This window comes from Aspergillus melleus, assembly GCF_016097325.1.
Source record: "Aspergillus melleus strain CBS 546.65 chromosome Unknown contig1, whole genome shotgun sequence".
NCBI classification, from domain to species: Eukaryota; Fungi; Ascomycota; class Eurotiomycetes; order Eurotiales; family Aspergillaceae; genus Aspergillus; species Aspergillus melleus.
In genome coordinates, this window is record NW_025763370.1 from 6,728,315 (window position 1) to 6,753,879 (window position 25,565).

Consider the following 25,565-nt stretch of genomic DNA (forward strand, 5'->3'; position numbering starts at 1 on the left):
AACCGGGTCTTTTATTTTGCAGGTTGTGCAACGGCGTGCGTCAGCCTCTCTCCACCCGGCATTCCAGCCTTGTCTGGGGAGTATGGTTTTGGACCCTGAAATTCATGCGTGATGAGATCGGCGGCGCTGGGAGGGGCGGCAGTTTTCTGTAGGGCTAGGGCTTGCTTTTATTGTCCTGGCTTGATTTTGGGGCGGGGAGGATCTGAGGAGGATGACGTGTAGTTCTTTCTCTTATCAGTTGGGCTGAAGTTTGGGTGTACTTTGATTGTACATGAAAAGATGTACAATAGGTGTAAGTACTCCACTATAATGCCTAGTAGTGTACTCTCGCAGCCAGCTAGTCACTACTGTACGTTGTTAATTCCCGGTGGCAATTACATGACTGACAAAGTCTAGAATTTATCCCGACTCCTATTCCAGCATAACAGGCACAGGTCTAGACTCAGCTTCTAGCTCACAAATTCCGGAACAATATGCACAGTAATATTGAATATATTATCCGTGAGTACAGTTGTCTGGGTCCAGTTGCTGTGTAGTTTCTAAAGGGGAATATATCATCCAGCCATTTACGACATGTGTCGACGCGGTTTACGTTTACTATTTTTGTCACCGTGTGTACTGTATATGGACATCCTCCCCACCAAAGTAAGGATATGTATCGAGCGAGGAAACTATTGGAATAACTCCACTGGATCTACTGTATGGCAGTCTGTGTTCAATATGTGATTTACCAAGTTGATAGTGGGTGGGTCGGCGCTATCACCTAGTGTGGGCCAAGCTTTGTGGCTTGGCTTTACTTGAGACTAAAGTGTAGTATACAACACAGGACAACATCCACAATAAAAAGCACCACCTGGGGACTAGGGCAAAGGGTGACTAGCATGATATCCCTGAGTGAGCGGTCTTGTGCTATTTTTGGGCCCATGTTCTCTTACCTTGTCTTGGGGAGATCCACGTTCACGGGACTCTGTCAGCCCTAGATTGTTATACATCAACTTAGTTCACACGAGTATATAAGGTAAGGTGTGTTCTCCTATACTTTCCCTTCTATGAAGAGGCGAGAAAGTCTTGAGAGCTACCTGGAAATGAGACGATTGACTCAGTCGATCTAGGTCCTAATCCGGCCTTCAGCATTCTAGCTAAATTATCGTCTTCAATACTACAACTACATGTCCCGAATCTAATCCAGGGTACGTATTCACCCTTATAGATAGTACGACCACGATACTTCGTATCGCTTTGGTGCTTCCATTGACTGAGTTCAACTCCCTCCTAAGACGAGACACAAGCCCAACCACCCAGTCACCCCTTGCATTCCTCAACGCTGGGCTTGTCTCGTGCACCACCCTCACGACACTCACCACCACGTACTTGTCTGCATAGCGATGACGGGGGCCCCTAATTAGATGACAGAATCAATGCATATACTGTTCTTGCAACACGTCATTTCGTCTTCACAATATCCGTAGGTAGTAACTTAAGACTCACCCGCAAAGAAAGCACTCATACCAACAGGTCAATCAACCAACCCCCTTCCTAGGAATGAAGGGGCAACAACCAGGGAGCCAGGGAGAAAGCCACGTCTTGACTCAAATCTAAAGGAAATTAATCGATTAGTCAGTCGTATATCCATCCCCTCCCATCAATTCCTCTCCATCGCATCTCATCCCTTCCTACTTCGTCCTCAACCAAATTCCTCTTCAACAATTCCTCGTGGTCTCGGTATGTCCTGTCTGTCCTATCTTGTCCTTCCTTCGAGGCTCAAGAGCGCAATGAACTAATCAGAAATATCGATGTATAGGCATCAGACCCAGTCGTTCTTTATCAGTCCTCGCTGTCTTTTAGATAAATAGAAGTAAAAAACTCGACACGATGAAGTTCACCACGGCTCTTCTTGCGCTCTTCGTTTCGGTCGCTGTGGCTGCTCCGGTTCCTGTATGATCTCTCCCCTCTCTTCCCTTTCGCCTCGTCTCTATCTATCATTGTCGGTTATCCGAGAGATAGATTTGTCAAGGGTCCATAGTGAGCACCTTAATTAACAAACCATCTACCGCAGTCCACCTCCACAGAAACCAACCAGCCCGAACGCCGCTTCGAATCCGACAGTCTGCTATCGGCGCTGGTGAACCCGAAGGCGTTTACCAAGGATATTGACTTTTCTTTGTTGGGCCTCAATAAGGAGGACTTCCCGAGTACGCTGTCAAAGTAGAATTGATATTGGATGGAGGAGGTTGAGGGTCGGAAGGGATGATGAGAGCTTGGTTATATGATATCAAGATGGATGTTTGGGGAATGATAAGATGGAGATTTAATTTGGCTGTTATTTTATGTTCTTATACTTGATGTCTTCATGTTTATGAATCGGAGGGTTAGTTGGAATCAGTACATGCGAGAACTGGCTTGGTACAGTGATTTTGAGTTTCTCGTTGATGATCGACTAACTATCTCAATAGCTGCAAGTAGGCTGTTGCTAGTAATATTTCGTTCTCGTAATGCGTTGCGCTTCGTCAAAAAGTAAATAAGACCTCATCTGATCCGATCGCCATAAACCCTATTCCTTAAACAGTAGTACTTCATCGTCATCATCGGAAAGAAAGGCTGAAAACAAAACAATATCAAAAGAATGGCTGAGTGGGTATCCGTAATTATTCGTAGCCGATGGGCATAATCGTTCAACATAAAAAGCAGTGCAGTGCAGTAAAAAAAAAAACAAAGCTGACAAGGATATCAATCTTCCATGTAATCGTCAACCTCCACGCGGGTTCCCAGGGCCTGTTGTCCCTCTTTAATCATGGCTTGAAGCTGGCGGTTCAAGCGACGTAGACTAGCATCTTCCTCGCGCTCGATCCGACAGCGCTGAGCCATGTATCGCTGCGTTTCCACCGAAACAGGAGTCTCACGGGGTTTAGCGGGCGAAGAAAAGTGCGCTGTGGGTAGCCCCGAAGACGAAGGAGCCGACAGGAGGGTCCGATTTCCCGACTGTCGGTGACGCATGAGTGCGGAGCCAGCTCGACGATGATGAGACTGAACTCGGCGTTTGCGAGACGACGATGCGGCATCGTCGCCGTTATCTCGCGAGGGCACCATCACCCAGTTCTGCCGGATTTCATCATCTGGATACTCCCCGGGGACCGGCGTCGCATCTCGTTCGCGACGCATGGGCGAGGCAGAGGCAAGCACGGTATCCTGCTTCTCCGAGGGACCCTGCTCGACCGTCATGGCATATCCTTGACCTCCGCCGGCGTAGAATCCCCGAAACGCGCCCGACCAGCAAAATCCCCAGACTTTGCCTACCACGCCCAGCACCGCGCGTGTCCAGCGGACCGGGGCGGCGGGGGCCAACAGCCCCGGGTTGTAGTCATCGTGGTGGCCGTAGTCGTCGGGGAAAGTGATCTTCTCGTTCGCAGCGGGCGGGGCCGCCAGCGAGGTATGGGGATCCCGACGGCTGCGTTTGCGACGGACCTCGCTAGCCTCGGTCAGAGACTCGATGCTGCCGTCGAAATGGTGTGGGTGGTAGTCCTTATAGCGGTTTGGGCGATAGTAGTCGCTCTCGGAGGGGAGATCGTCGGACCCCAGATGGGACAAGGAAGGGTGATAACTGTCCGGGGAACTGAGCGGAGTGGCACTGATGAGGTCGGTGGAGGGATCCGTCCAGGCACGAGCCCCGGACTCGTAGTGGCGACATCGTTTGCGCGAGGATATGGAAATGGAGCGATACAGGGCCGACGAGGCGGACGACCTCGTGGGAGCAAAAATTTGCGAAGGAGGACCGGTGAGATCGAGTTGAGGGGGAATGGGAGATTCGACAAACAAGGGCATTTGGGGAAAATGCAGGGGGGTGGCTTTGGATTTATTTTTTGTATTTCAAGATGCTTAAATTTCTGGCCTGCAAAAAGAAAGAAACAAACGATGTGGAAGGTAAAATAGCAGAATGGAAAAAAAGACAGAAGGAAAAAGATTGAAGGAAAGAAATAAAGAGGAGGTTGGAGAAAAAGACGGCAGGTGATCTCATCTTTTCGGTCTGCCCTCCCCTCCAGAGACCTTCCACTATTCTCCCTCCACATTCGCTTCTGGGCCAAATCAGTCTATCTCGGTATTCCGAGTATATTCAATGCAAGAAATAGCATCAGTCAATAAGATTTGGTCATGTTCTCCTGCCAAGAGACCTCCGTCGCTCATCTGCAGACCCTCTCCAATGCATCGAGCAGCATCTCTAGCTCCTCCTATGGGTCACTTCATGCAAAGACTTGTACAGAGTACCTTCTGCCTTGACTAGCCGATCGGACTTCACGCCACTCTAGTTCATTCCTTAATGTTCAGACGGCATGGCAAAATTGGTGATATCCGGGTGAAGATGCTAATCAAAACCAGAACCACGGGGATTTGCTATTGGAGTATAGAGTGATCACACCCATACATACATCGGTTGATATTGACAGCGACATTTATGACTTTGGCACCCCACACTCCAGTTGGACTTTCAGATGAATTGCCTACAACTTCTGGCTTCTCCACTGCACTCCAGCTGCATCCAGTCCCTCCTCGCCGTCCACCAGCACGCACCAGCCTTCGTATCCGCGGCCGCCGTCGCCCGCAATGACCGCCTCGAAGTGACCGCGCGCAAAGTTCAGCACTGCGTCGTCAAAAGTGCCCGGCTGTAGCCAGACAGCCGGAATGCCAACCGAGTGAGCCTCCTGGAGGAGAGGCAGCGTTACCCCGGGGGGTGTTACCACCGAGAGCGACGTCTGCGACGGAGCCGGCAGCGCACCCGGCGATGCGACCGTGGCGTAGGCCTGCGAGGGCAGTTGGATGGAGGCGGCGCGAGGGTTCAGCGGAGTAACGGGCAGCGAGTGCTGATGATACCAGGCCAGTACTGATAGCAGATACAGTGAGTGATACGGGTTTGGGCCATTTTATGCGACGGAGACCTACTTTTGTAGCCGAACTTGTTGGCGTCATTGCTGGCTCCGGCGACCGCAAACCGCGGAGACGAGAAGAAGCGCTTGACGGCGTCCATTCTAGATTCCGTAGAGATTTGATGTTTCAGAGAGATCAAACTTAAAACAGCACCTTAGTGAATCAGGTTTATTATCAATCAGATATTTGAGACTGAAGGTGAGAAAGGGCGAAAGAGGAGGAAAGATGAACGAGTAAATCTACTGCCGAGGAAGCGGGGAGTCGTCGTCGGTCTCCATCTTCTCCATCTTCCCCAATCAACTTTCTCTCGTTCACTCATCCACGCTCTCGTTCATTTCCTCTATTTCCATCATCCAAACACATTGACCTCTATCGCTCTCGCATGCCCCCCTACGTCCCTCGTAAGCGTGTCTCCTCCGAGGATCCGCCCAGTGCCAAACGTCAAAATGCCACCCCCAATGTCGAGATCGGCCTACTCGATGACGACAGCTCCGATTCGTCTTTAAGTGATGCTCCCAGCGATACTCCCAAGCCTCCGCAGCCCGAAGATGACGACTCCGACGACTCCGACTCCGACGATGAAGAAGTCGACTGGGAAGATGCTATCGACTCCAACCCTACCGCCACCCCGGCAGCTTCGAACACGCCCGCCCACCTTCAAGACCTCGAGTTAACCCTAGACCAGAACGAGGTCCATCTGACAGACATTGCCGATGGGAAGAAGGGTCCTTCAAAGATCGAACGTCAGATTCGCATCCAAACCCATTGTCTCCACGTCCAGTTCCTTCTATACCATAATGCCCTGCGCAATGCCTGGGCAAACGATTCCGAGGTACACGAGATACTGCGGCGCAAACTACCTCCCGCGCTCCATAAAGAAGTCAAGAAATGGCGCGTCGCATCTGGTCTGGAGCTCCCGGAAAAGCCGCCGGAAGACAAGTCCAACAAGAAAATGAAGAAAAAGGGAAAGCAACGGCAGGAGTCGGAGCGCGACTGGGGCGAAGGGTCCACACGATTGGAACCAGGACAGCCGGATATGAGTCGCGGTGATCCAATCATCCCTTTACTCAAGGTGCTGGCCGCCTACTGGAAGAAGCAATTCAAAATCACCGCCCCCGGGTTACGAAAACATGGCTACCAACCCATGTCCCATCTTCAGGCGGAGATATCTTCTTTGCAGAATGATGATCACGACGCGGAGAGACATGGGGAGCGGGTGAAGGATGTTGCGGAGTTTCGACAGGCGGCCGAACACATGCAGGGATCGCGAGACCTCGGAGCTCAGCTCTTTACAGCCCTGCTGCGCGCCCTGGACATCGAGGCGCGGCTCGTCGCCAGCCTACAGCCTCTAGGATTTGGATGGACCAAATCGGAGGCCTACACGCCAAAGCCTAAAGCAGAGACGGCTCCAACAACGGAGACCGAGGGAACTGAGACTGCCGTGGACCCTGAATCCGATAGCAGCGATTCGATTCCGAAACCCTCCCGCAACGGCCAGGGGCCTCAAAAATATGACAAAGATCTGCCCTTCCCGGTTAATTGGACGGAGGTGGCCTCGCCAGTTACGCACGAGATCATTTCGGTCGATCCGCTCGTGCTCCAAAATGCCGTGGCCTCGACCCCGGAGTTGCAGGCGGCCTTCGAGCCTCGCGGAGGCAAAGCCGACAAAGCTAAGCAGGTGATTTGCTACGTCATAGCCTACTCGTCGGACAAGACGGCCAAGGACGTTACTACGCGGTATCTGCGTCGTCGTACTTGGCCGGGGAAAACTAAAGGGTACCGGCTTCCCGTAGAGAAGATTCCCATACCCGGTCGTAAAGGGAAGTACTACGAGTACGATTGGTTCCGCCTGACTCTGCGCGTATACGAGCGTGCTCCCAACAAACGGACTGAAGTCGACGATGTCGAGGACGCAAAGGATCTGGCTCCTAATCAGCCTGAGAAAAAGCCCGCCAAAGAAGGCGACACCCTCCAGAGCCTGCGTGCGTCGGCCGAATTTGTCCTCGAGCGATTCCTTCGTCGCGAAGAAGCCTTGAAACCCGGCGCCCAGCACGTCCGCACATTCACCACGGGGCGCGGCGTCAAAGCCAAAGAAGAGAACGTCTACCGACGGAAAGACGTTGTCAAATGCCTCTCAGCGGAGAGTTGGCACAAAGAAGGCCGACAGATCAAGAAAGGCGAGATCCCACTGAAACGGGTGCCCATTCGCGCCGTCACTCTTCTCCGCAAACGCGAGGTGGACGAACTTGAGCGCGAAACAGGCGAAAAGCCCAAACAGGGTCTCTACGCCAAATACCAAACCGAGTACATCATACCGCCCCCTATCCGCGACGGTGTCATCCCCAAGAACGACTATGGCAACATTGACTGCTTCGTGCCCAGCATGGTGCCGCGCGGTGCCGCACACGTCCCCTTCCCAGGGACCGTGCGTCTCTGCAAGAAACTAGGCATCGACTATGCCGAGGCTGTGACGGGCTTCGAGTTCGGATCTAAAATGGCCGTTCCTGTCATTCAAGGCGTTGTAGTGGCTGCTGAGAATGAGGATCTCCTCAAAGACGCCTGGCGCGCCGATGCCGCCGAAAAACGAGAGAAGGAGCGCCGGAAAACAGAGGCCCGCATCCTGCAAACCTGGCGCAAGTTCCTCTTCGGCCTACGCATCGCCGAGCGCGTCCGTGAGGAATACGGGCAGTCTTCTCGCGACTACGAGCAGGACGATTATAATCCGTTCACGAACCGACGGGCCGGACGGCCTCCTTCTCCCTCTCCGGCTAGAGACTTCCATTCACACCCGCAAGAAGAGGACGGGGCTGACGAGGACCACGCTGATCGGGGCGGTGGCTTCCTCTTACCCGGTGAAGACGACGGAGATGACGGCGGTTTAATCGTCGAAAAACACCACGAGCAGCCGAAATCTGCTCAACCTAATAGTCGTCTAGGGTCGGAGTCGGAGCCAGAACCTGCTCCGGAAGAAATGGACGTAGACGCGGATGATGATGAGAATGACGATCAAGAAGGCGGTTTTGAAAAAACTGAGATCCCAGACAGCGATGGTCCCTCTGTCGAAGAGCTGTCTTCTCCGCCTCAGACGTCATCAGACGACGATGACGATCCCGAATCAGACCCGGAGGTTCAATTCACTGGCTCGAGATCAAGGACACAGAAGCAAGCACAACAAGCTAAGGCGCAGGAACCGCCTACAACACGCCGACGGACTCGAAATATGACAAGACGGGGGTAACTGGTCAGTGAGCAAGTGCTGTCGAGGCTCATTCTGGGTACATTTCATTATCCATGGAGCTACTTCCTTTTCTTTTCTCGGCTCTTTCATACGTACAAATTCAAGGTATGGGCGTTCGCTTGCATGTGTCTATGGTATATCTAGGTTTAAATGAGGGGTGGCGTTTCGGTTTCGGCTTCAACATTGAGGGAAAAGCTTCAGCGTTCCGGAGGGATATGGGCATCAGGGCATGAAATAGAAGAGAAGGTTAAACAAAAAACGCACAGCACATGTCATACACTTCCATAAACGAATAGGATTTAATTAAAGCCCATTAATCTAATCAATCATCTCAACATTTTCATCTATACCAATAGCATCTCCTTTTTCCAAGAGACAGAATCTATAGCCACAAACCCCTATTCCCCTGACTACCTCCTCCTGAACGAAGGCGACCCAATCCCCACATCCCCAAAATCCTCATCGTCCTCCTCATCAATCATCCCGCTCTCGCCCTCATCACCACTTATCAGCTCAAAGTCATCAATAGCCCCAAAATGCACCGCCGGCGAGGTCACCGGACTAGTCGCCACGCGTGGCCGTGACTTGAACACGCTCGCGTAGTCCGCTTCTTCCTTGAAGAGGTCATCCTGGGGCGTCGAAGCGCGGCTGATGTCCGGGACGCGAGCGGATGGCTTCTGTGGCGTTTCGAACTGGTTGACGGGGAAGGACATGCGGGCGTGTCGGGGACGCAAGCTGTCGCGCGGCCGACGGGGAGGAGGCTTGTTGGAGGATGGAGGCAGCAGGGACATGGATTTGCGGGTTCGTTCGACGAGTCCGGTGAAGTTTATTCGGGGTTCTGGGTCTGGGTCTGTGTTGAGTGGCGGGGAAGGCGAGGGTGAGATTTGGACGGCGGGGGATGCAGAGGGAATGGGGACTTCCTCGAGGTGAGGATGAGTTTGAGCAGGTTGTTCTGGAGATGTCGGGTCTTGCGAGGATAGTGGAGGAGAAGGTGTCTTTTCCGTTGGTTCACGTCCAGCAGGAAGATGCGAGCTGGGTCCGCGCCAGGAAGCCGTCCGTCCGGATGTGGCTGCATATGAGGATGTCCCGTTTATTCGAGCCAACGCTTCAGTCATGGAGAAGAGAAGAGACCGGTCTTCTGCTTTGAGGGAGACACGCTCCACGGGCTGGCGAACGGCCTTGGAGATACTCGCGACGGTGAGTGGCTGGTGATCCCGAAACGCCAGGGAAGATCCATTCGCCGAACTGGTCGAATTTATGCGCTCGTGCTTCTGGATGGAACTGCCATATTGGCGCCATCGCTGTAGACGCGCTCGCTGCAACGAGACACGAGACTCCAGGTCAATCAGAAGGTCTGGGGTTGCGCTGGTAGTGAGATCTTCCACGGTGGACTCGTTGGCTTTGGACCATGCGGTGCCGAACGGGAGTTCCAAAAACGTATCATTGCTGCTGCGAGCGCCGCCGTAGAGCAGTGTGTCGGCCCATTCTTCGCTACCGAACCAATTGGCTTTAGTCTCCCGTGCTATTCTGTCAAACTCGATCTGGGTGTCCTCAAGCATCGACGGGCTTTCTTCGACTCGAGCGTTTAACTGGCCCTTCTTGCGGTCCAGGAGCTCGGAGAATTTCTCGTGGGTGTGCTGGATGCGATTGCGATGGGCCCCCATCGATCTCAGAGACGCACGATGTGCAATGATGAGAGGCAGCATCTGCTGATATTCCTGACGAGACAGCCCCGGAGCCATCGCCATCTTCATGGCCGGGCTCCGCAGGTCATCATCTTCCGACTCGGCCAGGGCCTTGCGCAAGACTGTCGTCGAGAACACCGCCAGGATCTCATCAAATTTTTCCCCTTTGCAATCATCCATCATGGATTTCCGCAGGATCGTCTCGCGGCCTAGTTCCCCATTCTTCTTCAATTCAGACAACACCCGAAACAGCGCAGCGCGCAGGTTGACCGACTGGAGCGGTTCCAGCGGCGGAAAAAAGGGACGAAGTTTCTGGCGTGCTGGTCAGTTCCGACGATCCAATACATGCACAAAAATCCATATCCCGGTAGCATACGTCTCGGGCTGTTTCCGGGTCCCAGATAGCCACCAGCTGATAGAGGGCCCATTCGACGGCCTTGATGCGCTGACGTTGTTGCGTTTGCGATGTGGGCGATAAGGAGCGGACGGTGATTTCGGGCCAATCATCACGCTGATCGAGTTGTAGGAGCTGCAAGTTGCGAACAAAGACGGCCAGATGCGACTGGAGAGGCCAATTTGGCGCCCTGGGTCGGAGGGGAGCTCTGGACGACTGCATTGTCGGTGGACCCTGATCTATCTCCGAGTTGGTATCCGCTGGCGTTGAAATAGAGAGGAGGGAATTAGTTACCAGTTGAGATCAGAGTACAGTTCGTGGCTGATCATGAATATGAGCCCGGTCGATTGGAACAGGAGTCAAACGGCAAAGAAGCAGAGAGAAGAGCAGCGCATGGCGATTGTCGACCAACAAACAGTCTTCCTAATCAGGTGTCGATCAGGCCCCGAAACAAAGGCGGCGATCGCCCTTCACCGCCTTCCACTTTCTTTTTCCCCGCAGAACTACTTTCTTTCTCTTTTTGTCTTGTTTCTCTCAGTCTCTCCATCTCCCCTCCTCCGTCTCTCGTTCGCCCATTGGGGATTTCATCCTGCTCCTTTGCCTCTTCAGTCTTCTCCTTACCGTCTCGCTGACTTCTTCACCGCCATCATGGGCTCCGAAAACCCCTCCAACCCCCTCTGGACCACTCAGTCCGGTAAAGACCCCTCAGGGTTTTCCCCTCCAATAAGCCAAGATTGCAAATATGCTAACAAAACCCCCCTAATCCAGTGCTTTCCACCCTCCCTCACCCTCCAGAGGAGAACTCTGCCTCTCCCGTCCCCTTCTTCCATCTGCTTGAACGCCTGAAGACCACCAAGCGCGAAGGCTGGCGCCGGTTCGGCATCACGTCCGGCGAATCCATCTCCGACCACATGTACCGCATGTCCGTCATGACCATGCTCGCCCCGCCAGCGCTGGCCCCCCAACTCAACCTGCCGCACTGCATGAAGATGGCTCTGATCCACGACATGGCGGAGTCGTTGGTCGGCGACATCACTCCCGTCGATAAGGTGGATAAGTCGGAGAAGGCCCGTCGCGAGGCCGACGTGATGGACTACATCTCGAAGAATCTGCTGGGCGGCGTCCCCGGCGGCATGTTGACGGGCGCGGACATCCTGAAGGTGTTCCAGGAGTATGAGGAGAATGTGACGCTGGAGGCGAAGTTCGTGCACGATATCGACAAGATGGAGCTCCTGCTGCAGATGGTGGAGTATGAGCGCACGCATGACTTGGATCTCTCTGAGTTCTGCCACGTCGCGAGCAAGGTCCAGTTGCCCGAGATCAAGGAGTGGGCGGCCACGGTGCTGCAGGAGCGCGAGGCGTTCTGGAAGAGCAAGGTGGCGAAGGCTGAACAGGCATCTGCATAGACGGAGTTTGGTTTCAGGGGGGCATATGCTTGTTTGCATGAGACTCATGTGTTGATGGCGTTGACGTTGCATTGTCGTTACGAGTTTTCTTATGTGTTCTTTCACATTGTTATCTGTTTCCATACCACCAAAATCGGTGGCGGCGTTGGTGAGCCATTCTAGATTAGATACCATCGTGATGTGATTCCGATGAATTGGGCTGGTTGATACATAGATAAGTGTCCATAGAGTTCAATCAGTGGTTATTTGCAAGTATCAGTGTCATTATCACATGAATATCTGTGTAGTATAGTCATCACAAGGTATCTATCTCTAGCCCACTTTCACCTTGTAAACCCGGTCTATTCAACCCACTCTAATCAATCAATCCAACGCCTCCCTCTCCATCTCCCTCTCCAGCATTCTCGCCTCCTCCTCCATCTCCTCCATACTCCTGGGCCTCCTCTCCTCATTATCCACGACCGGAAACCTCCTCCCCCTCTTCCCCTCCTCCTCCTGTCTCTGATTCTGATTCTGCCTCAAAGCAGCACCCACATCCCCCTCCTCTCCATCCAACATATCATACACGGCGTCCGTCCCGCCCTTATGATCCAAATCCGCCCTCTTCCTAGGGATCACATGCGTGTGCACATGCGGCACGCTCTGGCCCGCATCCACCCCGTCCTGGACCGCGATGTTGAGACTACTCGCGCCGTAGACGCGCTCGATCATGCGGCCTACGCGCCGCACTGTTAGGAAGAGGTCGCTTGTTTCGGAGGGCGTGAGGTCTGCGACGCGGGGGACGACGCGGCGTGGTGAGATCAGGACGTGCCCTGGGAGGATGGGTTTGAGGTTCACGAGGGCGATTGTGAGCGGGGTTTGGTGGAAGACCTGGTTTAGGGGTTGTTTCGTTAGTGGATGAGTGCGTGGGTGGGTTTGGGGTCAGGGTAAGGTACCTGCGAGGTTACGAGGAAGGGACCGAAGTGGATCGGGGCGCCTTTTAATGCGGCGGACATGTTGGTGGTGTCGGGGTTGGAGGAATTGGTGGACATGTATGTATGTATGTAGGCAGGTATTGAGCTTGGGTGTCTGGGGAACTGTAGGATGGCGGAGGATTGCGGGCGGAGCTCTTCCGCGGAGAAGTTGGCGGTGCGGATTTACGTCGCTGCAAGCAGTCAGGCAGAAACTATGTTTCTCCAAATTAATCTCCACATCAAACTACTACACACTACACCGGTGTAGGTAACAGATCAAGGCCAGATTAAAGGTATGGGTATCATTAATCACTGAAATCAGGACTCAAATCATATATTACATATCAGTACCCTTTTCCTCATCCCAGTCCGTGAATGGATCAACGTCATCAAAATCAACATCACGAATGCAAAACACGCATCATTATTAAAAGCATAGTACAGGCACATCATATGACATCAGAAGCGAAAAGAAGAAGGTGAAAGTGTTGTCAGGGGTGGATGACGTCTCAGGTCTCTTTGGCTGCGGCCTCGGTTTCGGTTTTGTTCTCCTCCGGCGCAGTGGTCGGTTTCTCTGGGTCCGACTCTGGCTCTGATTTCGAGGTTTCGACAGGTGCAGCAGTCGCACCTTGGACCTCCTCCGTCTTCGGTTCCTCGGGACTAGGCTCGGTTGTCTCCTGTTCCTTGCTCTCGGGCTTTTCTTCGGGTGCCTTGGGGGCGTCTTCATCCTCCGGGACCTCAGCGACGGTGACCTGGGACCCATCGGCATCCACTGACGTGTCCTCACTAGGTCCCGGCTGTTCCTCGCTGGCCTCCTGTGCAGGGACCTCCGACTGGGATTCGGACTTCTCGGGTTCCGCTTCAGGCTCTAGTTTCTCCTCCGGCTCTGGTTCTTCCGGCTCCTTCTGAGCAGCTTCGGTCGCCGCCTGCGGGGACTCTTTCGGATGCTGCTCGTCGTCCTCAGCGCTTTCGCTGATGGTCGTTACCCGCGAGCTGGTCGAGGGACTGTTCTTATGACGTCGAGTGGTTGCGCCCGTGCTGATGGATGACGGCTCCATAGCTTCCAGCGATGTGTTCGAGGATCCGCCGCTGTCCTTCCGCAGTATGGTCAATCGGCGCCCATCTGCCTGCTCGGCCGGCTGGTGCGCATCAACCCCCTCCGCCTCCGCAGGAACGGTATAGTTGTCCTCCGGAATCAGGCTGTACATGTCAGAGACGGTTTTGAAGAAGATGTAAAGCCCCTCGTGACCCTCGACCTGCCAGAACACCTCACGATGCTGGAACCACGCGTGTGCAAAGATCCGGTAGAGCCGACGGAAGATGTTGGTCAGATGCCGCATGCTGGCTTGCGGTCCGCCGCCCGCCTCCGATCCCAAGGTCAACCGGCTGGGAAAGTATTTTGGCGACGTAAGAACGGTGGTCGCCCAGTCGAGGGTGTGGCAGCAGTAATCGATGGCGCAGCAGGACTTGGGCGGATCGTGGACGGCGCAGAGGTATTGCCACTCGGACGCTCGCATCTCCGGACAGGTTTGGGCAGAACAGGGAGGGTTCTCGGCAAAGAAGGCGATGATCAGGTTGTTGACCTTCATGGTCAGGAAACGGCAGAGCTCGTACAGCCAAAGCGACCGGTCGATGCCCTCGGGGGGTTCGGCAAGCTGAATCGCAACATCCCGGCTGATCGGAACGACAATGTCGGTTCCCTCGGGTCTCGTGTAATGGTTGTAAAGCGCCTTGAGATGTTCCTGGAGTTGAAAGGGGGAGTCAAGCTGCGCGTGCGGAGAAAAGACCAGGTCAGCGGGAAATGCGCACTCGGACTTTGTTTTTGTTTACAACGATGAACTGACCTGCGAGAGAGGGATCAATGGAGGGCCCACTGCCATATCCACAGCCTTGGTTCCCGGTCGAATTCTCCGAGTCGAGCCGTCGTCGGCACCGTGAGATGCACCTAGGTAATGCTCTGCATCCTTGCCAATGGACTCGCCGACCGAAGGCGACTTAGGGCCGATCTGCACCTCAGTAAACGGAGGAGGACTGGGGAGGCGCGGGGAGCTGGGATGGGTAACTCCCGCAGCAGCCATTGTGAAGTTACAAAAACAAAAGCTTAAACAAAAAGGATGAACGAGTGAAGAAGAAGGGATGAGAAGTTGAAAAGACTGACGGGGACGGAGGTAGCAACAATAATAAAGGAGAGACGAGCCGCTGATGATGGAGCCAAAGCGGAGCTGGGAAGACGCCGGCGGACCTTGGCCCATGACCGCCGGTGCCCTATGCCCTAGTCGCCCGCTTTGGACGTCACTCCGCATTCTTCAGTTACTATAAACATGTATCTTCTTCCTTCTTCCCTTACTCCCTAATCCTTCCTCGACGCCATCTCCTCCACCAGTCTCTCCAACGTCTGCATCACCTCGTTCACCGCGTTATCTGCCACAATACCCTCTTGCCACGAAAATGCCACCCCCATCCTACCATCCCGTCCCGTCACCGCACTAATCTTGACGGCGGCTGAACAAGCACCGGCACTTTGACTGAATAGCAAGCTTTGGATGCCATATCGATGACAACTCCTTTCACTCTGCAGGAATCCCACATTACTCAGTTCGAACCCCGCGGCTCGCGGTTTTCCGATCTTGTCAAGAAACCATTGAGCTATGTTCGGAACATGACCTAGATACCCAAGGGGCATATCGGCACCCTGTGTCCCAACGGCCCGGTCGATAGTCATCTTTGTCCGTCTCGCATCCTGCCATACTGATTCCGATGTTCTTCTGTATTGCTCACTGAACGTTCCGACGTAGCAGCCCATGGACTGACTGGTGATCGGAAAGGGTAAGAAGTGGCGCAGGGACATGGCAGAATCCCCTTGTATACTGGTATACTCTGCTGGTAGGACATGAAAGAACGACCTTGCGATCAACGACATGAGCAAAGCCGTTACAGTGGTTTTTTGGTCTTTGCAATGTTGCTTTACTTCCGCTAATGTCGCCGAGGGGATCCACATGGAGGCGACCCTCGTGCGAACTGGCAGTTTCTGCGGAGCCCCACTCCAATTCTCCGGGATACGGAGGCTATCCTGCTGCTGGCTGGCAAGGTATTCTGGCGAGACTGGCAGGTTGTGGATGGCTTCTATATTGGGCAATAGCGGTGCTTGGGATGCCGCGACGATGGTAACGAACGCGCCGTCTCCAGGTTTGGATAATTCGTGTTCCAGATCTTCGTGAAAGACAAGAGCACTCTTTGTGTCCGCTAACGCATGATGAAAACAGAAACAGAGAATGAACCGAGCACGATCGGTCGGGTTTTCCAACACGCGCACCCTCCAGAATGGGGTCCGCGGGCGATGCTGAAAAGGGCGGTTGTGCTGGTCTTCCAGCATCTGATCCAGGGCGAAATTGCTGTCCGTACATCCTTGGACCTCAGAAAAGCTGGCCACTTGGTCTAGATCGATCTGATCTAAACGGGCGAATCGAGGTCCCGTTGAGATATCCACTGGAACAGCCGAGAGGATCGGATGCTTTCCAATTACTGCCGCAAGGGCACGAAACAATGCTGGCTTTAGGGGTTTCTCGTCTTCCCTCTGGTAGATGGCCGTGACGCAGACATTGAGATAAATGCCCAGATGGCTGCGAAAGGCAGAGTACTGCTCTATAGGACCTGTACTTGTTCAGTTTACTATAGCGAGGTTGCTGAGAGCCCACTCACCTAAAGGTCGACAACGACGCAAATTCCCCGAGTACTCCATATTCAGCATATGAATGCAATAGTAGATCTCCTCTTGATACTAACTTTTGTCTGTCCCTGATCCCTCTGGTCAATCCCAACAGTTATATACCATGAACACTCGGCCCGGGCACCCGTCCGGGTCAGGGAGCCGAGTCACTAACAAGAGCGGGGTGACGTGCATCGCGCGGGGAGCAAGGACCGGAGATTTCATCGACGCATTTGGTAGACAGAACCAACAGGCAAGGTCCAACGTAACTCCGAGATATACTCCGTGTAGTTACCAGTCACATACCCCACGCGAACCAACAAAGTTAAAGCCGACACTACCCGAACAGGAAACCGGAGAAGACAAGCAGAAAACCCACTTTCTCCCCCTCCTCCATCGCCTCCATATTTCCTTTCCTTTACCCTTCTCTCTTATACTTCTCTTTCCGTGTAATCTTTTCCACACCTCCCCATCTATCCAACTCACTATGATCGATCTAGAAGACGAAGATGCTCCCCCCGAGCTCATCGACGTTTCCGAACTCCCAGAGAACGAGAAGCCCCAACCCGAACCGACGTCATCGGATCTCCCCCGCGTGCCGATCACGCTCGTCACCGGTACGCGTTCCATCCCTCTTTATCCATCTCCGTTATATGTATACGCGTGATTTGGTTCTAGGGATACGGAAGGAGAGGACTAGGCTGTAAGGAACCTGGCTAATGAAGGAATGGTATCAATTCCCATCTAAAGGGTATCTCGGAGCCGGCAAAACGACACTACTGAATTATATCCTAACGGAGAAACATGGCAAGAAGATTGCTGTTATCATGAATGGTTGGTTTGATTCTCGCCTTTCTTTATCTTATCTCTGTAGAAATGCTACGTTGCGGTTCTTGTTGGTCCATGTACTAAATCCTTTGTAGAGTTTGGAGATTGTAAGCTCTCCTCTTCCATCCCCGTCTCCACGTACGAGACAGATTCGTTTCGCATTTGTAGTCGGTTGAGAAGTCCTAGGCTAAACCAGTCCCTTTGTGTCTTGCGCCAACAGCATCCGATATCGAAAAGCCTTTGACTGTCAACCAGGACGGCCAGGAAGTGACCGAGTGGATGGAGGTCGGGAACGGATGTATCTGCTGCTCGGTGAAGTGAGCTCCCCCCTCTGGTTTCTTGTTACGGACATCTACATACATACATAAACGCTGCACGCAAGTAAGAGTGATCTAACAATAAGGACAGAGACTCCGGCGTCATGGCCATCGAATCGTTAATGGAGCGTCGCGGCCAATTCGACTACATCCTACTTGAGACGACCGGCCTCGCAGACCCGGGCAACATCGCGCCAGTGTTCTGGGTCGACGATAACCTCGGCAGCTCGATCTACCTCGACGGCATCGTGACTCTCGTCGACGCTAAGAACATTCTTAGACTATTAGATGAGCCGGCACCGGAAGAGAAGGTGTCGAGTCACGAAGACGGACAGCTTCAGAAGACACCACAGCCTGATGGGGAGCATGACCACGAGCACAACGGTCCCGTTCTATCGATGGCTCATATGCAGATCTCGCATGCCGATGTCATTATCCTGAACAAGGCGGACCTAGTCACGCAGGAGGAGCTGGATGCCGTGCGGGAGAGGATCCTGGGCATCAACGCCGTCGCGAAGATCCATGTGACAGATCATAGCAAGACGCCGCAGATCGAGGGTGTTGTACTAGATCTGCATGCGTATGATCATCTGGCTAGTATAGATTTCGGGGAGAAGGGACATAGTCATATCGACCCGGTAAGATTCGCGTTCTTTCCTTTCCAAGCTATAGTCATTTGTCATGTCTTCTATCATGCTAACCTCTCATTTATTCATGAAAAGGCAATCTCAACAATTGCAATCACCACACCTCCCATTTCCCCCTCTCAAGTCCCCAAAGTCGACGCCTGGCTGCAATCCATCCTCTGGGACTCCACCCTCCCCTCGTCCTCATTAACCTTTCAACCCCACCCCACAGATTTTGACATCCACCGTCTAAAAGGCATCCTCGTTCTCAACGACGGAACACATAAGATCATCCAAGCCGTGCGCGCGATCTTTGAGATCCAGGATGCCGGTCTAATTTCGGCCTCGGGCGACGGCGAGGCCGAGAATAAGAAAACGCAGTGTAAGATCGTGCTGATTGGACTGAGACTTGGTAAGGATGCACAAGCGTGGCAGCGGAGTTTCGAGGAGTTTTTGACGAGGGATTAAGCTCCTCATTTGGTTGGCTGGGTGAGTGAGTGAGTGGTGCAGCAGGATATAGAGAGCATAGAGGTTCCATATCCACATACCAGATGAATATATCATGGAGCGAGAGCTCAAGATGTAAACACAGGGTCTAGGCCCTCAGTTGCCATATTTTCTTGTCCCCATGACGCGTAGCCTATCCATGTCCCAACGCCACTCGTCGTCTTCATTCCGGCCGGGGAATCCTGGCTGGCTGGCTGGGCTGCCACCAGAGCACCTGAGCTATGTATCCGATCCCCGAACATGTAGAGGTGATCTACCACTTCACAAGTGAGCACCCCGATAAACCGGGAGCAGTAGTCAACCACAATAACAATATACTATCGTGGGATAAGTCTCTGAAACCCCCACCACCTCGACCTCTATGGCTGACCACGCAAGGCCCGTCAGTCCATGTCATCGACGTGTATAAAGGCCTGAGTCTGGCTCTTTTGTAACAGCCAGTATATAGTTATGGGGATCTCACACCAACTAAACGGCTACCTTGCAATTGCGGTTTTGCCTTGTAGGATCTCGTAGAAGACAGTGTCTAGCAGGTATGTATGTATATACAAGGTGTCAAATCCTATGAACATCTTGTCTTGGAAAGTTTCCTTTATTCACTTCTGCTTTCTTGAACTTTCTCTCTCCTCTATTAACTACGATCCCTCTTTCATCCACTTCATCTTCACTTCCAGCAGCTAATATGTCTTCACTTGAATCGAAGCGTGAAGCCATGACCCAGTCTAGATGCCTGCTTAGAAGTAAATCCCGGCAGCCGCAAACACCACCAGAAAACAGTCCACCATATCAAGCAAAGGACCGGGGAGTCCAGTCTTGAATTTTCCCAACCATTCCCGCTGAATCAGGCGCATTAGTGGCCCGAAGCTTGACTGAAGACGGCGAAGTCGAAGCCAAAACACCCTGCTATCTCATCCCAGGCCTCTGTTGGAACTCTATATGTCAAGTTGGCATGAGTCCGGCTCGGCGTGGGCGGCAAAGCAGATGCTGAATGCAGATCGTAGAGGGTTCCTTTCTCATGGAGAGGTTGACAATATCAAATACCAGGTCAGTATATTGATATCCTATCCTATCCTATTCAACGGAACTGTATACTAACAAGATGTGACATATAGCATTCGACTCATTCAAGACGCCACATACTGGCTGCTATAAAGAGCCAGACTTAGCCTTCATACACACCGATAACACGGACCGGCCTTGCGTAGTCATCGAAATCGGGATCTGAGAAACCGATCCAAAACTCCTATACGACAGGAAGATATGGCTAGAGAACAAAACAGTCACTGGAAAAGCTCAGATTTTCCGTTCTGGGAGACACAAATCCCCCCGAAGAGGTACATTACATACTTTATAGACTCAAGCACCAATCTTCAAGAACTACTATGCTATCAAGGTGAATTTTCTATGTATCATAGGTCATTTTCCCGGGTCCGCCTCCTATATGGCCTCAGACCATTATCTTCTACAGAAGAGACTTTTACCCGTATGGCCAGGGTCAGGTGCCCCCGGGACAGAATGGAAACGCCGATTTGCGCTGGGATATGGATCAGTCACGCATCGTGGTTACCCGGAATATGGCAACTGAGGGTGGCCCTGCGCTGGGTTCTTGAGCTCTCGCTCCATACAAGCCCTCTGGTGTTTTAAGATGGTTCTTGCCTCGCTCAGCTGAGCGGGGAGGACGAGGACGAGGCTCCGGAGCCCAGCACCCTGCTTGAAGGGCTTGGTCTAGGCGAGGAAGACGATGGTTACGAGGAGCTCTGAGCGGCCGATCAGGGCCTTGATCCGGCCGCAGGGACGCGTGCAGAAGCAACATCTACATAGAACGGGGCAGAAGGGGTGTGCAGCGTCTACAGAGAGGCGCGGTAGACACGCGGCGGGCGTGACAAGCTGCTTTGGTTGTGTTTTGCTTCTTGGTTTGTATACTGCATTTGTGGGTTTATAGGGCGTACGGAGCACAGGATACTAGTTCGATCGGCGAAAGGACTGCATAGCCTATAGCCTGTCGTTTGACCAGGTAGGCTTCACAGGTTAGTAGCATTCTGATTGATTGATTGTTAAGATGGCTCCTCTATTGTTATCTATATATCTTGAAACTTTCCAACCCAATCGAACAAGAAAAACACGAAAACCACACAATGAATATATCCAATTAATACAGCTAAGCTATGAAGAAAATATTATCAACATGAATTCAATATACATGAAGTTTCCAAACAATTCGACACTTAACAAGAAAACAAATAAGAACCACAATCCAAAAACAGACACAAGATCAACGACAAGAATAAACAAGGCCACCAATTCATAAGTCGTAAAGTTTAGGCAAAAGAGCAAATAAGTACTCATGTCGCTATATCTCAAATAGACAGCAAATAAATCATCTGCTTCCGGAGTCTTAATTGCAAGTGGATCGAGAGGAGTGGGTTCGAACCCATGTTTCTTTTCAAAGTCAAATTGATAGAGGAAAACGAAAAAGGGAAGAAAAAATCAAATCCGAGAGTCGCAAGTTTTAACTCCAGTTTCGCCGTTACTCGTGCGGATGCTCGTTTTCGCAAACTGTGAAGCAACGTCAAAGGTACCTGTACAGCGCAGAATTGTCAAAGGGTATCGCGCAGATGGGCCCCCATTTGAAGGACCGTAAAAAAGAAAAAATAAATAATCATGATGAACAAGACAATGAGATGGTTGTCCGAGTCAAAGGCAAAATCACTTTTGGTTTTTGGTAGTTTCGGCTGATGTCATTATATAATTCTGAGGCACATCTCGGGTCATACAGATGCCTCGAATGCTGGGTTGATCGGGAGATGTGAATCGCTAAGGTTAGAGGTATGTTCTTGCAGTATTTGTCGAGAGTATCCCAAGGCTGATCGGATGTTCAATGGTGAGAATCGATCCGCATGAGTTTCGAGCAATTTTTGTTCGGATATGCTGAAGGCAGGGTTGATCGGGAGCATCGAATGCAGTAGGGAAGATACTGAACGTGATGGGCCCGCCCAATCCTGGTCTCGAATCAATGCATGGCTATAGTCCGCCCCGGGCGCGGAATACGGATCGGTCGACTGGGTGGCTGCAGAAGACAGCGGCGGCGAGTGATTCGGGGACCTAGGCCCCAGGGAGCATTTCGGGTGGCTGCCCACGCCGGCAAGTTCTTCGGACAGAGGATCGACGGGGAACGGTAACAGGTCAGCCGACCGATCCATAGAGGGTCTATGGTAGAGCGGATTCATTTCAACATCAAAGTCGACGTCAATTTCGTCCGACACAAGGTCCGGGAGCCTTTGGCCGTCTTCATAGTCCGTAAGGGGTGGAGCCGAGTCGACGAACCGTGCTAAACGGGTGGACTCAAGAGAAGACGATCGCTCGTCTCCATCGATGCCAACGACGGACATCAAGCCCTCCTTGCTATCGAGTCGATTTTCTGCACCCCTCACACCCATTTCGTCAATCGCGCTGTCCCGGCGTTCCTCGTCACCGGGCCGGTAGCCCTCAGAGGGCAGCGGTCCCAATCCATGAAAATCTTCGTCGGTTTGCGGAGTGTATCCGTATCCACCCCCTGAAAGAGCCTGGGGCTCCGTGAATTCGTTGGGGGCCGGTCGGGGCTGCAAGAATGCCGAAGGAGCCGCCATGGCGCGGGGGTTGTACCACGGGAAAGCGCCGTTGTGCAGCCCGAAGCCAACTCCCATGTGTCGGGGCTGCACCATGGGAGCCGGCTGCCCGGTGCTCATCATCGAGTCGCGGGGAAAGAAATGCAAAAGCTCCTTGGCCGAGAGGCGGTGGCGGGGCGTCGGGCTCAAGCAGATAGATACGACTCGTCGATAGTAATCCGGGATGTTTCGGTCTTCGTCCAGAATCAGGGGTCGGGGCTGGCGCTCGGGCTCGTCCTCCTCCATTGCCAAAGCCCACAGGGTCATGCCTAATTGGTAAAGATCCGTCTTGACTCCGATGTACATCGAAATGCGCTGGTTACTCTCGATCTTTGCCGCAATCTCCGGGGGCTCCCATCCCACCGGACAACCCCGGCGATTGATGTCGATGATTTTGGCGTCGTCATTGCCGTCAACCACGATGTTCGACAGCGTGAAGTCTCCCTGGACGTAACCCGCCTCATGGATCTCACATAAACCCTGCACAATCTGCCGGGCCCAGCGCTCGCGTCGTTCCCATGAGATCAGCCCCCGGTTCTCGTACAGGATGTCCACCAGGGCTCCCTTTTCGGCGAAGCTGATGAGCAAGCCTTTGACCATCTCTTCATATTCGTCGACCACGATCCCTTCCACCTGAACAACATTCGGAGTGCCCTGCAATGCGTGGAGCGCGTTAATCTCATACAGGAATTCATCCACCGTGTCCGGTCCGGGAATCTCCTTCTTGATGAAGGACCTGCCATCCAAGCGCACATTGTAGACAAACCCCGACAGATGCGCTTCGAAATGCAAGCGCTGTTCAGGGACCAGTCGAGCCTCCGGCAAGTGGCCGATGCACGAGGCCGGCGGATAAGGGATTATTTCGTTGACGTCCTCGGTGACGTGCACGTGTAAGCGTCCGTCGCGAGTCTCCAGCTTCAGATTGGTGACGGTGTCGTAGAACTGGATATCGGGCAGCGACTCGCGGATGGACTCGTAGATGCGGGCACATTTATCCCGCTGGTAGCGCAGTTCCTTCAGATCCTGCTCGAGGGAATCGGGAGGGGCGCCGCGGTAGTCGCAGGAGATGGTGACGCGACGCCATCGGTTGGGGGCTTCGGCGTAGGTGACGAAGAATTTTTCACGCTCGGAGCGGTCGCGGAAGTGCATGCTCAGGTTCAGAATCCAGCGTTTCTCCAGCTCCATCTCGATGATATCGTCGGGTGGCTCTTCGGGAACATCCGTCACGTCGGGGCAAGGGTTCCATTCCGAATGGAGATCGCCGTCCTCATTCGTCTCGGGCAGCTCCTCAACCGTGGTCTCGTCCGCGTGGTCGCCGCGCCAGGCAACCTCGGGTGCGGATAATCTGGGGTCCACGGCGGGCTGTGGAGACCTGGACCTGCTCCTCTGGGAGTGGGAACTTAGCGTGCGCCGGCGGTCGGCGGACACAGCACGACGGGGCTCCGGATCGAGGGGGGCTAGATTATCTCGACGCTCGGAGTTCTGCCTCTTGAACGTGGTCGCTCGAGGCAGGCCGACTCCCACCTTCCGCGACAGTCGACGGGTAAGCGTGTCGTGCGGTTTGGGGGGAGGGTTAACGTTGGAGTTAGTGTTGAGGGGGGCGTTGTTGGCGTGAGGATTGGGAGGATTGTGTCGATGTCGAGGCGATTGTTGCTGACTGTTGTTGGCCGAAGGGGCAGAGCCGGCAGGCGGCTGGGAGGAAAAATCGCGATCATCACGGCCCAGCCATCTGCGCAGGCCCAAGCGATGCCACATGCTCTGTTTGGGACGAGGGGGTTCAACCTGATCCGGATCCAGCAACAATCCCAGGGACCGGTTCGGGCTACAAGAACTGTCTGCGATGGAGACGGCCATACGGCATGACACGGATGGCAGTTAGTAGTGACGGTGTTGTTGTTGTCGTTGTTAGTGGTCGTGCGAGGAATGAGTAGGACGCCCCGGCGGCCGAAGCAGCGATGTCCATAAGAATTGAGGCGAAATGGACTTGTAGGATAAATTTTTTAGGCCCCTGAGATCAGCAGTGTGGGATTCTGTTTCGCCGGGACTAAAAGGTCTGGGGCCCTTTGACTAGGAAGAAGGGGGGCGGGGGAGTCACAATGACAGTCAGAAAGGGGAGTGAACAGAGACGAGGGCGAGAGAGATAGACAGGAAGAGAAGAGAACCCAAAGAAATGAGATAAAATCAACGAGATCAGGAAACAATAGTGGAAAATTAAACTTTTCTTTGCTTTGCTTTTTTTTAGACAAATCAACGGGGGGATTGGACACAGCAAAATCCCGTCAATATCGGAGAAGTCGGTGAGTGTTTGAGTTGTTCTTCAGGCTTTTTTTTTCTATTAATATTTAAGGGAATTCTGGCATCGATCAGCCCAGTCCGGGTTGCACAAGGCAGACAAGCGCAACGAGGACATGGAGCGAGTGCGATCAATTGGATGGCATTGCCCAAGAGTCAGAGTGGTAAGGAGTCAAGGAGTCCCAAAGGAAGGGGGGCAGGAGGGAAGAGGGAGGAAGAGGCTGGTTGAAGTCAAGGGACAACACTCCATTGAAGAAGGCAGACGAAGAAGAGGTCTGAATGGACGAATTCACCGCCCCGAACAGTGGACAAGAGTCATGGACAGAGCAAAGAGACGAGAAGGAAGAGAAAGTCTGGAAGAATCGTCGATTTGGAGACGCGCCGGCGGCTGCACGGCGGCCTGACAGTGCCTGAAGGGGTATACAATTTACTTCCTTATTCACGAAACTGACCAGTTTGGATAGGAACAATAGCTAACTATTAGTTTAACAAGATCAATTGAGTCACACTCCGCCATGACGTATCGACTCCATATAACAATTCAAAAAAAAAACCCCCAGCCATCTTTTTCTCTCCAGTCACTCGTCTCGCTAGTGTCGGACAAAGCGATCCCAGGAAAAGGAAACGATAAAACGAATATAAATAAATTAAATTAAAACCCAATCCAATCCCGAAATCTCCACTCCTGCAGACGCACAGCCCAATTCCTTCTCGAAGCCCTCCCTTTTCCCTTTCTCTTCCCATGAGGTGGCGCCAGCAGTCCTACCGTAACCAAATGATATAATAACATCAGCCATTCCCCGGTCTGTCGTTATCAGGGTTGTCCCCTTCAGTGATTGATTGATTGATATACCATGAAGTATTAACGCTCGGGATCTTCCACCTATGGATTACTCCTCTGCCCGAGCGTATCGCTTCACCCGCCAAACCAGTCCAGGAAGACGGCCAGTTGTCACTTCGACTATCATCCTACAATCTGACAAAGAGTGTTTATCTATCCCCGTCCACTTCATCTATCGGATGAACATGAACATGACGTACCAAAGAAAGAA

General features: G+C 52.9%; 12 protein-coding genes across 12 annotated transcripts; 5 read left to right on the forward strand and 7 right to left on the reverse strand.

Annotated features, from left to right (window-relative positions):
- Positions 1 to 1,872: 1,872 nt before the first annotated feature.
- On the forward strand, positions 1,873 to 2,209 carry LDX57_002411 (uncharacterized protein; the record flags this gene model as incomplete). Its single annotated transcript, XM_046084062.1, has 2 exons — positions 1,873 to 1,935; positions 2,057 to 2,209. 2 exons carry the CDS (start codon positions 1,873 to 1,875, stop codon positions 2,207 to 2,209), a joined length of 216 nt encoding a protein of 71 aa, XP_045940025.1.
- A 518-nt stretch (positions 2,210 to 2,727) lies between these two features.
- LDX57_002412 (uncharacterized protein) lies at positions 2,728 to 3,819 on the reverse strand (the record flags this gene model as incomplete). The annotated part of the gene is made up of 1 exon (XM_046084063.1): positions 2,728 to 3,819. The coding sequence occupies one exon, from the start codon at positions 3,817 to 3,819 to the stop codon at positions 2,728 to 2,730; it is 1,092 nt and encodes a 363-aa protein (XP_045940026.1).
- A 674-nt stretch (positions 3,820 to 4,493) lies between these two features.
- LDX57_002413 (CoA-binding protein) lies at positions 4,494 to 5,017 on the reverse strand (the record flags this gene model as incomplete). Its single annotated transcript, XM_046084064.1, has 2 exons — positions 4,494 to 4,873; positions 4,933 to 5,017. The coding sequence occupies 2 exons, from the start codon at positions 5,015 to 5,017 to the stop codon at positions 4,494 to 4,496; spliced, it is 465 nt and encodes a 154-aa protein (XP_045940027.1).
- Positions 5,018 to 5,162: 145 nt separating this feature from the next.
- LDX57_002414 (Rad4 family protein) lies at positions 5,163 to 8,479 on the forward strand. Its single transcript, XM_046084065.1, has one exon. The coding sequence runs from the start codon at positions 5,300 to 5,302 to the stop codon at positions 8,153 to 8,155; it is 2,856 nt and encodes a 951-aa protein (XP_045940028.1). The 5' UTR covers positions 5,163 to 5,299; the 3' UTR covers positions 8,156 to 8,479.
- On the reverse strand, positions 8,464 to 10,712 carry LDX57_002415 (uncharacterized protein). The gene is made up of 3 exons (XM_046084066.1): positions 10,529 to 10,712; positions 10,217 to 10,473; positions 8,464 to 10,152 (listed from the first exon to the last, which is right to left on the reverse strand). The coding sequence occupies exons 2-3, from the start codon at positions 10,454 to 10,456 to the stop codon at positions 8,566 to 8,568; spliced, it is 1,827 nt and encodes a 608-aa protein (XP_045940029.1). The 5' UTR covers positions 10,457 to 10,473; positions 10,529 to 10,712; the 3' UTR covers positions 8,464 to 8,565.
- A 54-nt stretch (positions 10,713 to 10,766) lies between these two features.
- On the forward strand, positions 10,767 to 11,894 carry LDX57_002416 (HD domain-containing protein). The gene is made up of 2 exons (XM_046084067.1): positions 10,767 to 10,928; positions 11,003 to 11,894. Exons 1-2 carry the CDS (start codon positions 10,883 to 10,885, stop codon positions 11,638 to 11,640), a joined length of 684 nt encoding a protein of 227 aa, XP_045940030.1. The 5' UTR covers positions 10,767 to 10,882; the 3' UTR covers positions 11,641 to 11,894.
- A 109-nt stretch (positions 11,895 to 12,003) lies between these two features.
- Positions 12,004 to 12,635, reverse strand: HNT2 (HIT family protein; the record flags this gene model as incomplete). Its single annotated transcript, XM_046084068.1, has 2 exons — positions 12,004 to 12,510; positions 12,576 to 12,635. 2 exons carry the CDS (start codon positions 12,633 to 12,635, stop codon positions 12,004 to 12,006), a joined length of 567 nt encoding a protein of 188 aa, XP_045940031.1.
- Positions 12,636 to 12,857: 222 nt separating this feature from the next.
- LDX57_002418 (Mob1 family protein) lies at positions 12,858 to 14,790 on the reverse strand. Its single transcript, XM_046084069.1, has 2 exons — positions 14,438 to 14,790; positions 12,858 to 14,359 (listed from the first exon to the last, which is right to left on the reverse strand). Exons 1-2 carry the CDS (start codon positions 14,669 to 14,671, stop codon positions 13,103 to 13,105), a joined length of 1,491 nt encoding a protein of 496 aa, XP_045940032.1. The 5' UTR covers positions 14,672 to 14,790; the 3' UTR covers positions 12,858 to 13,102.
- Positions 14,791 to 14,943: 153 nt separating this feature from the next.
- Positions 14,944 to 16,332, reverse strand: ATF1_1 (Alcohol acetyltransferase; the record flags this gene model as incomplete). The annotated part of the gene is made up of 2 exons (XM_046084070.1): positions 14,944 to 16,244; positions 16,293 to 16,332. The coding sequence occupies 2 exons, from the start codon at positions 16,330 to 16,332 to the stop codon at positions 14,944 to 14,946; spliced, it is 1,341 nt and encodes a 446-aa protein (XP_045940033.1).
- A 454-nt stretch (positions 16,333 to 16,786) lies between these two features.
- Positions 16,787 to 16,966, forward strand: LDX57_002420 (uncharacterized protein; the record flags this gene model as incomplete). Its single annotated transcript, XM_046084071.1, has 1 exon — positions 16,787 to 16,966. One exon carries the CDS (start codon positions 16,787 to 16,789, stop codon positions 16,964 to 16,966), a length of 180 nt encoding a protein of 59 aa, XP_045940034.1.
- A 582-nt stretch (positions 16,967 to 17,548) lies between these two features.
- On the forward strand, positions 17,549 to 18,538 carry LDX57_002421 (uncharacterized protein; the record flags this gene model as incomplete). Its single annotated transcript, XM_046084072.1, has 2 exons — positions 17,549 to 18,082; positions 18,167 to 18,538. The coding sequence occupies 2 exons, from the start codon at positions 17,549 to 17,551 to the stop codon at positions 18,536 to 18,538; spliced, it is 906 nt and encodes a 301-aa protein (XP_045940035.1).
- A 2,807-nt stretch (positions 18,539 to 21,345) lies between these two features.
- Positions 21,346 to 24,075, reverse strand: LDX57_002422 (uncharacterized protein; the record flags this gene model as incomplete). Its single annotated transcript, XM_046084073.1, has 1 exon — positions 21,346 to 24,075. One exon carries the CDS (start codon positions 24,073 to 24,075, stop codon positions 21,346 to 21,348), a length of 2,730 nt encoding a protein of 909 aa, XP_045940036.1.
- Between the last annotated feature and the right edge of the window lie 1,490 nt (positions 24,076 to 25,565).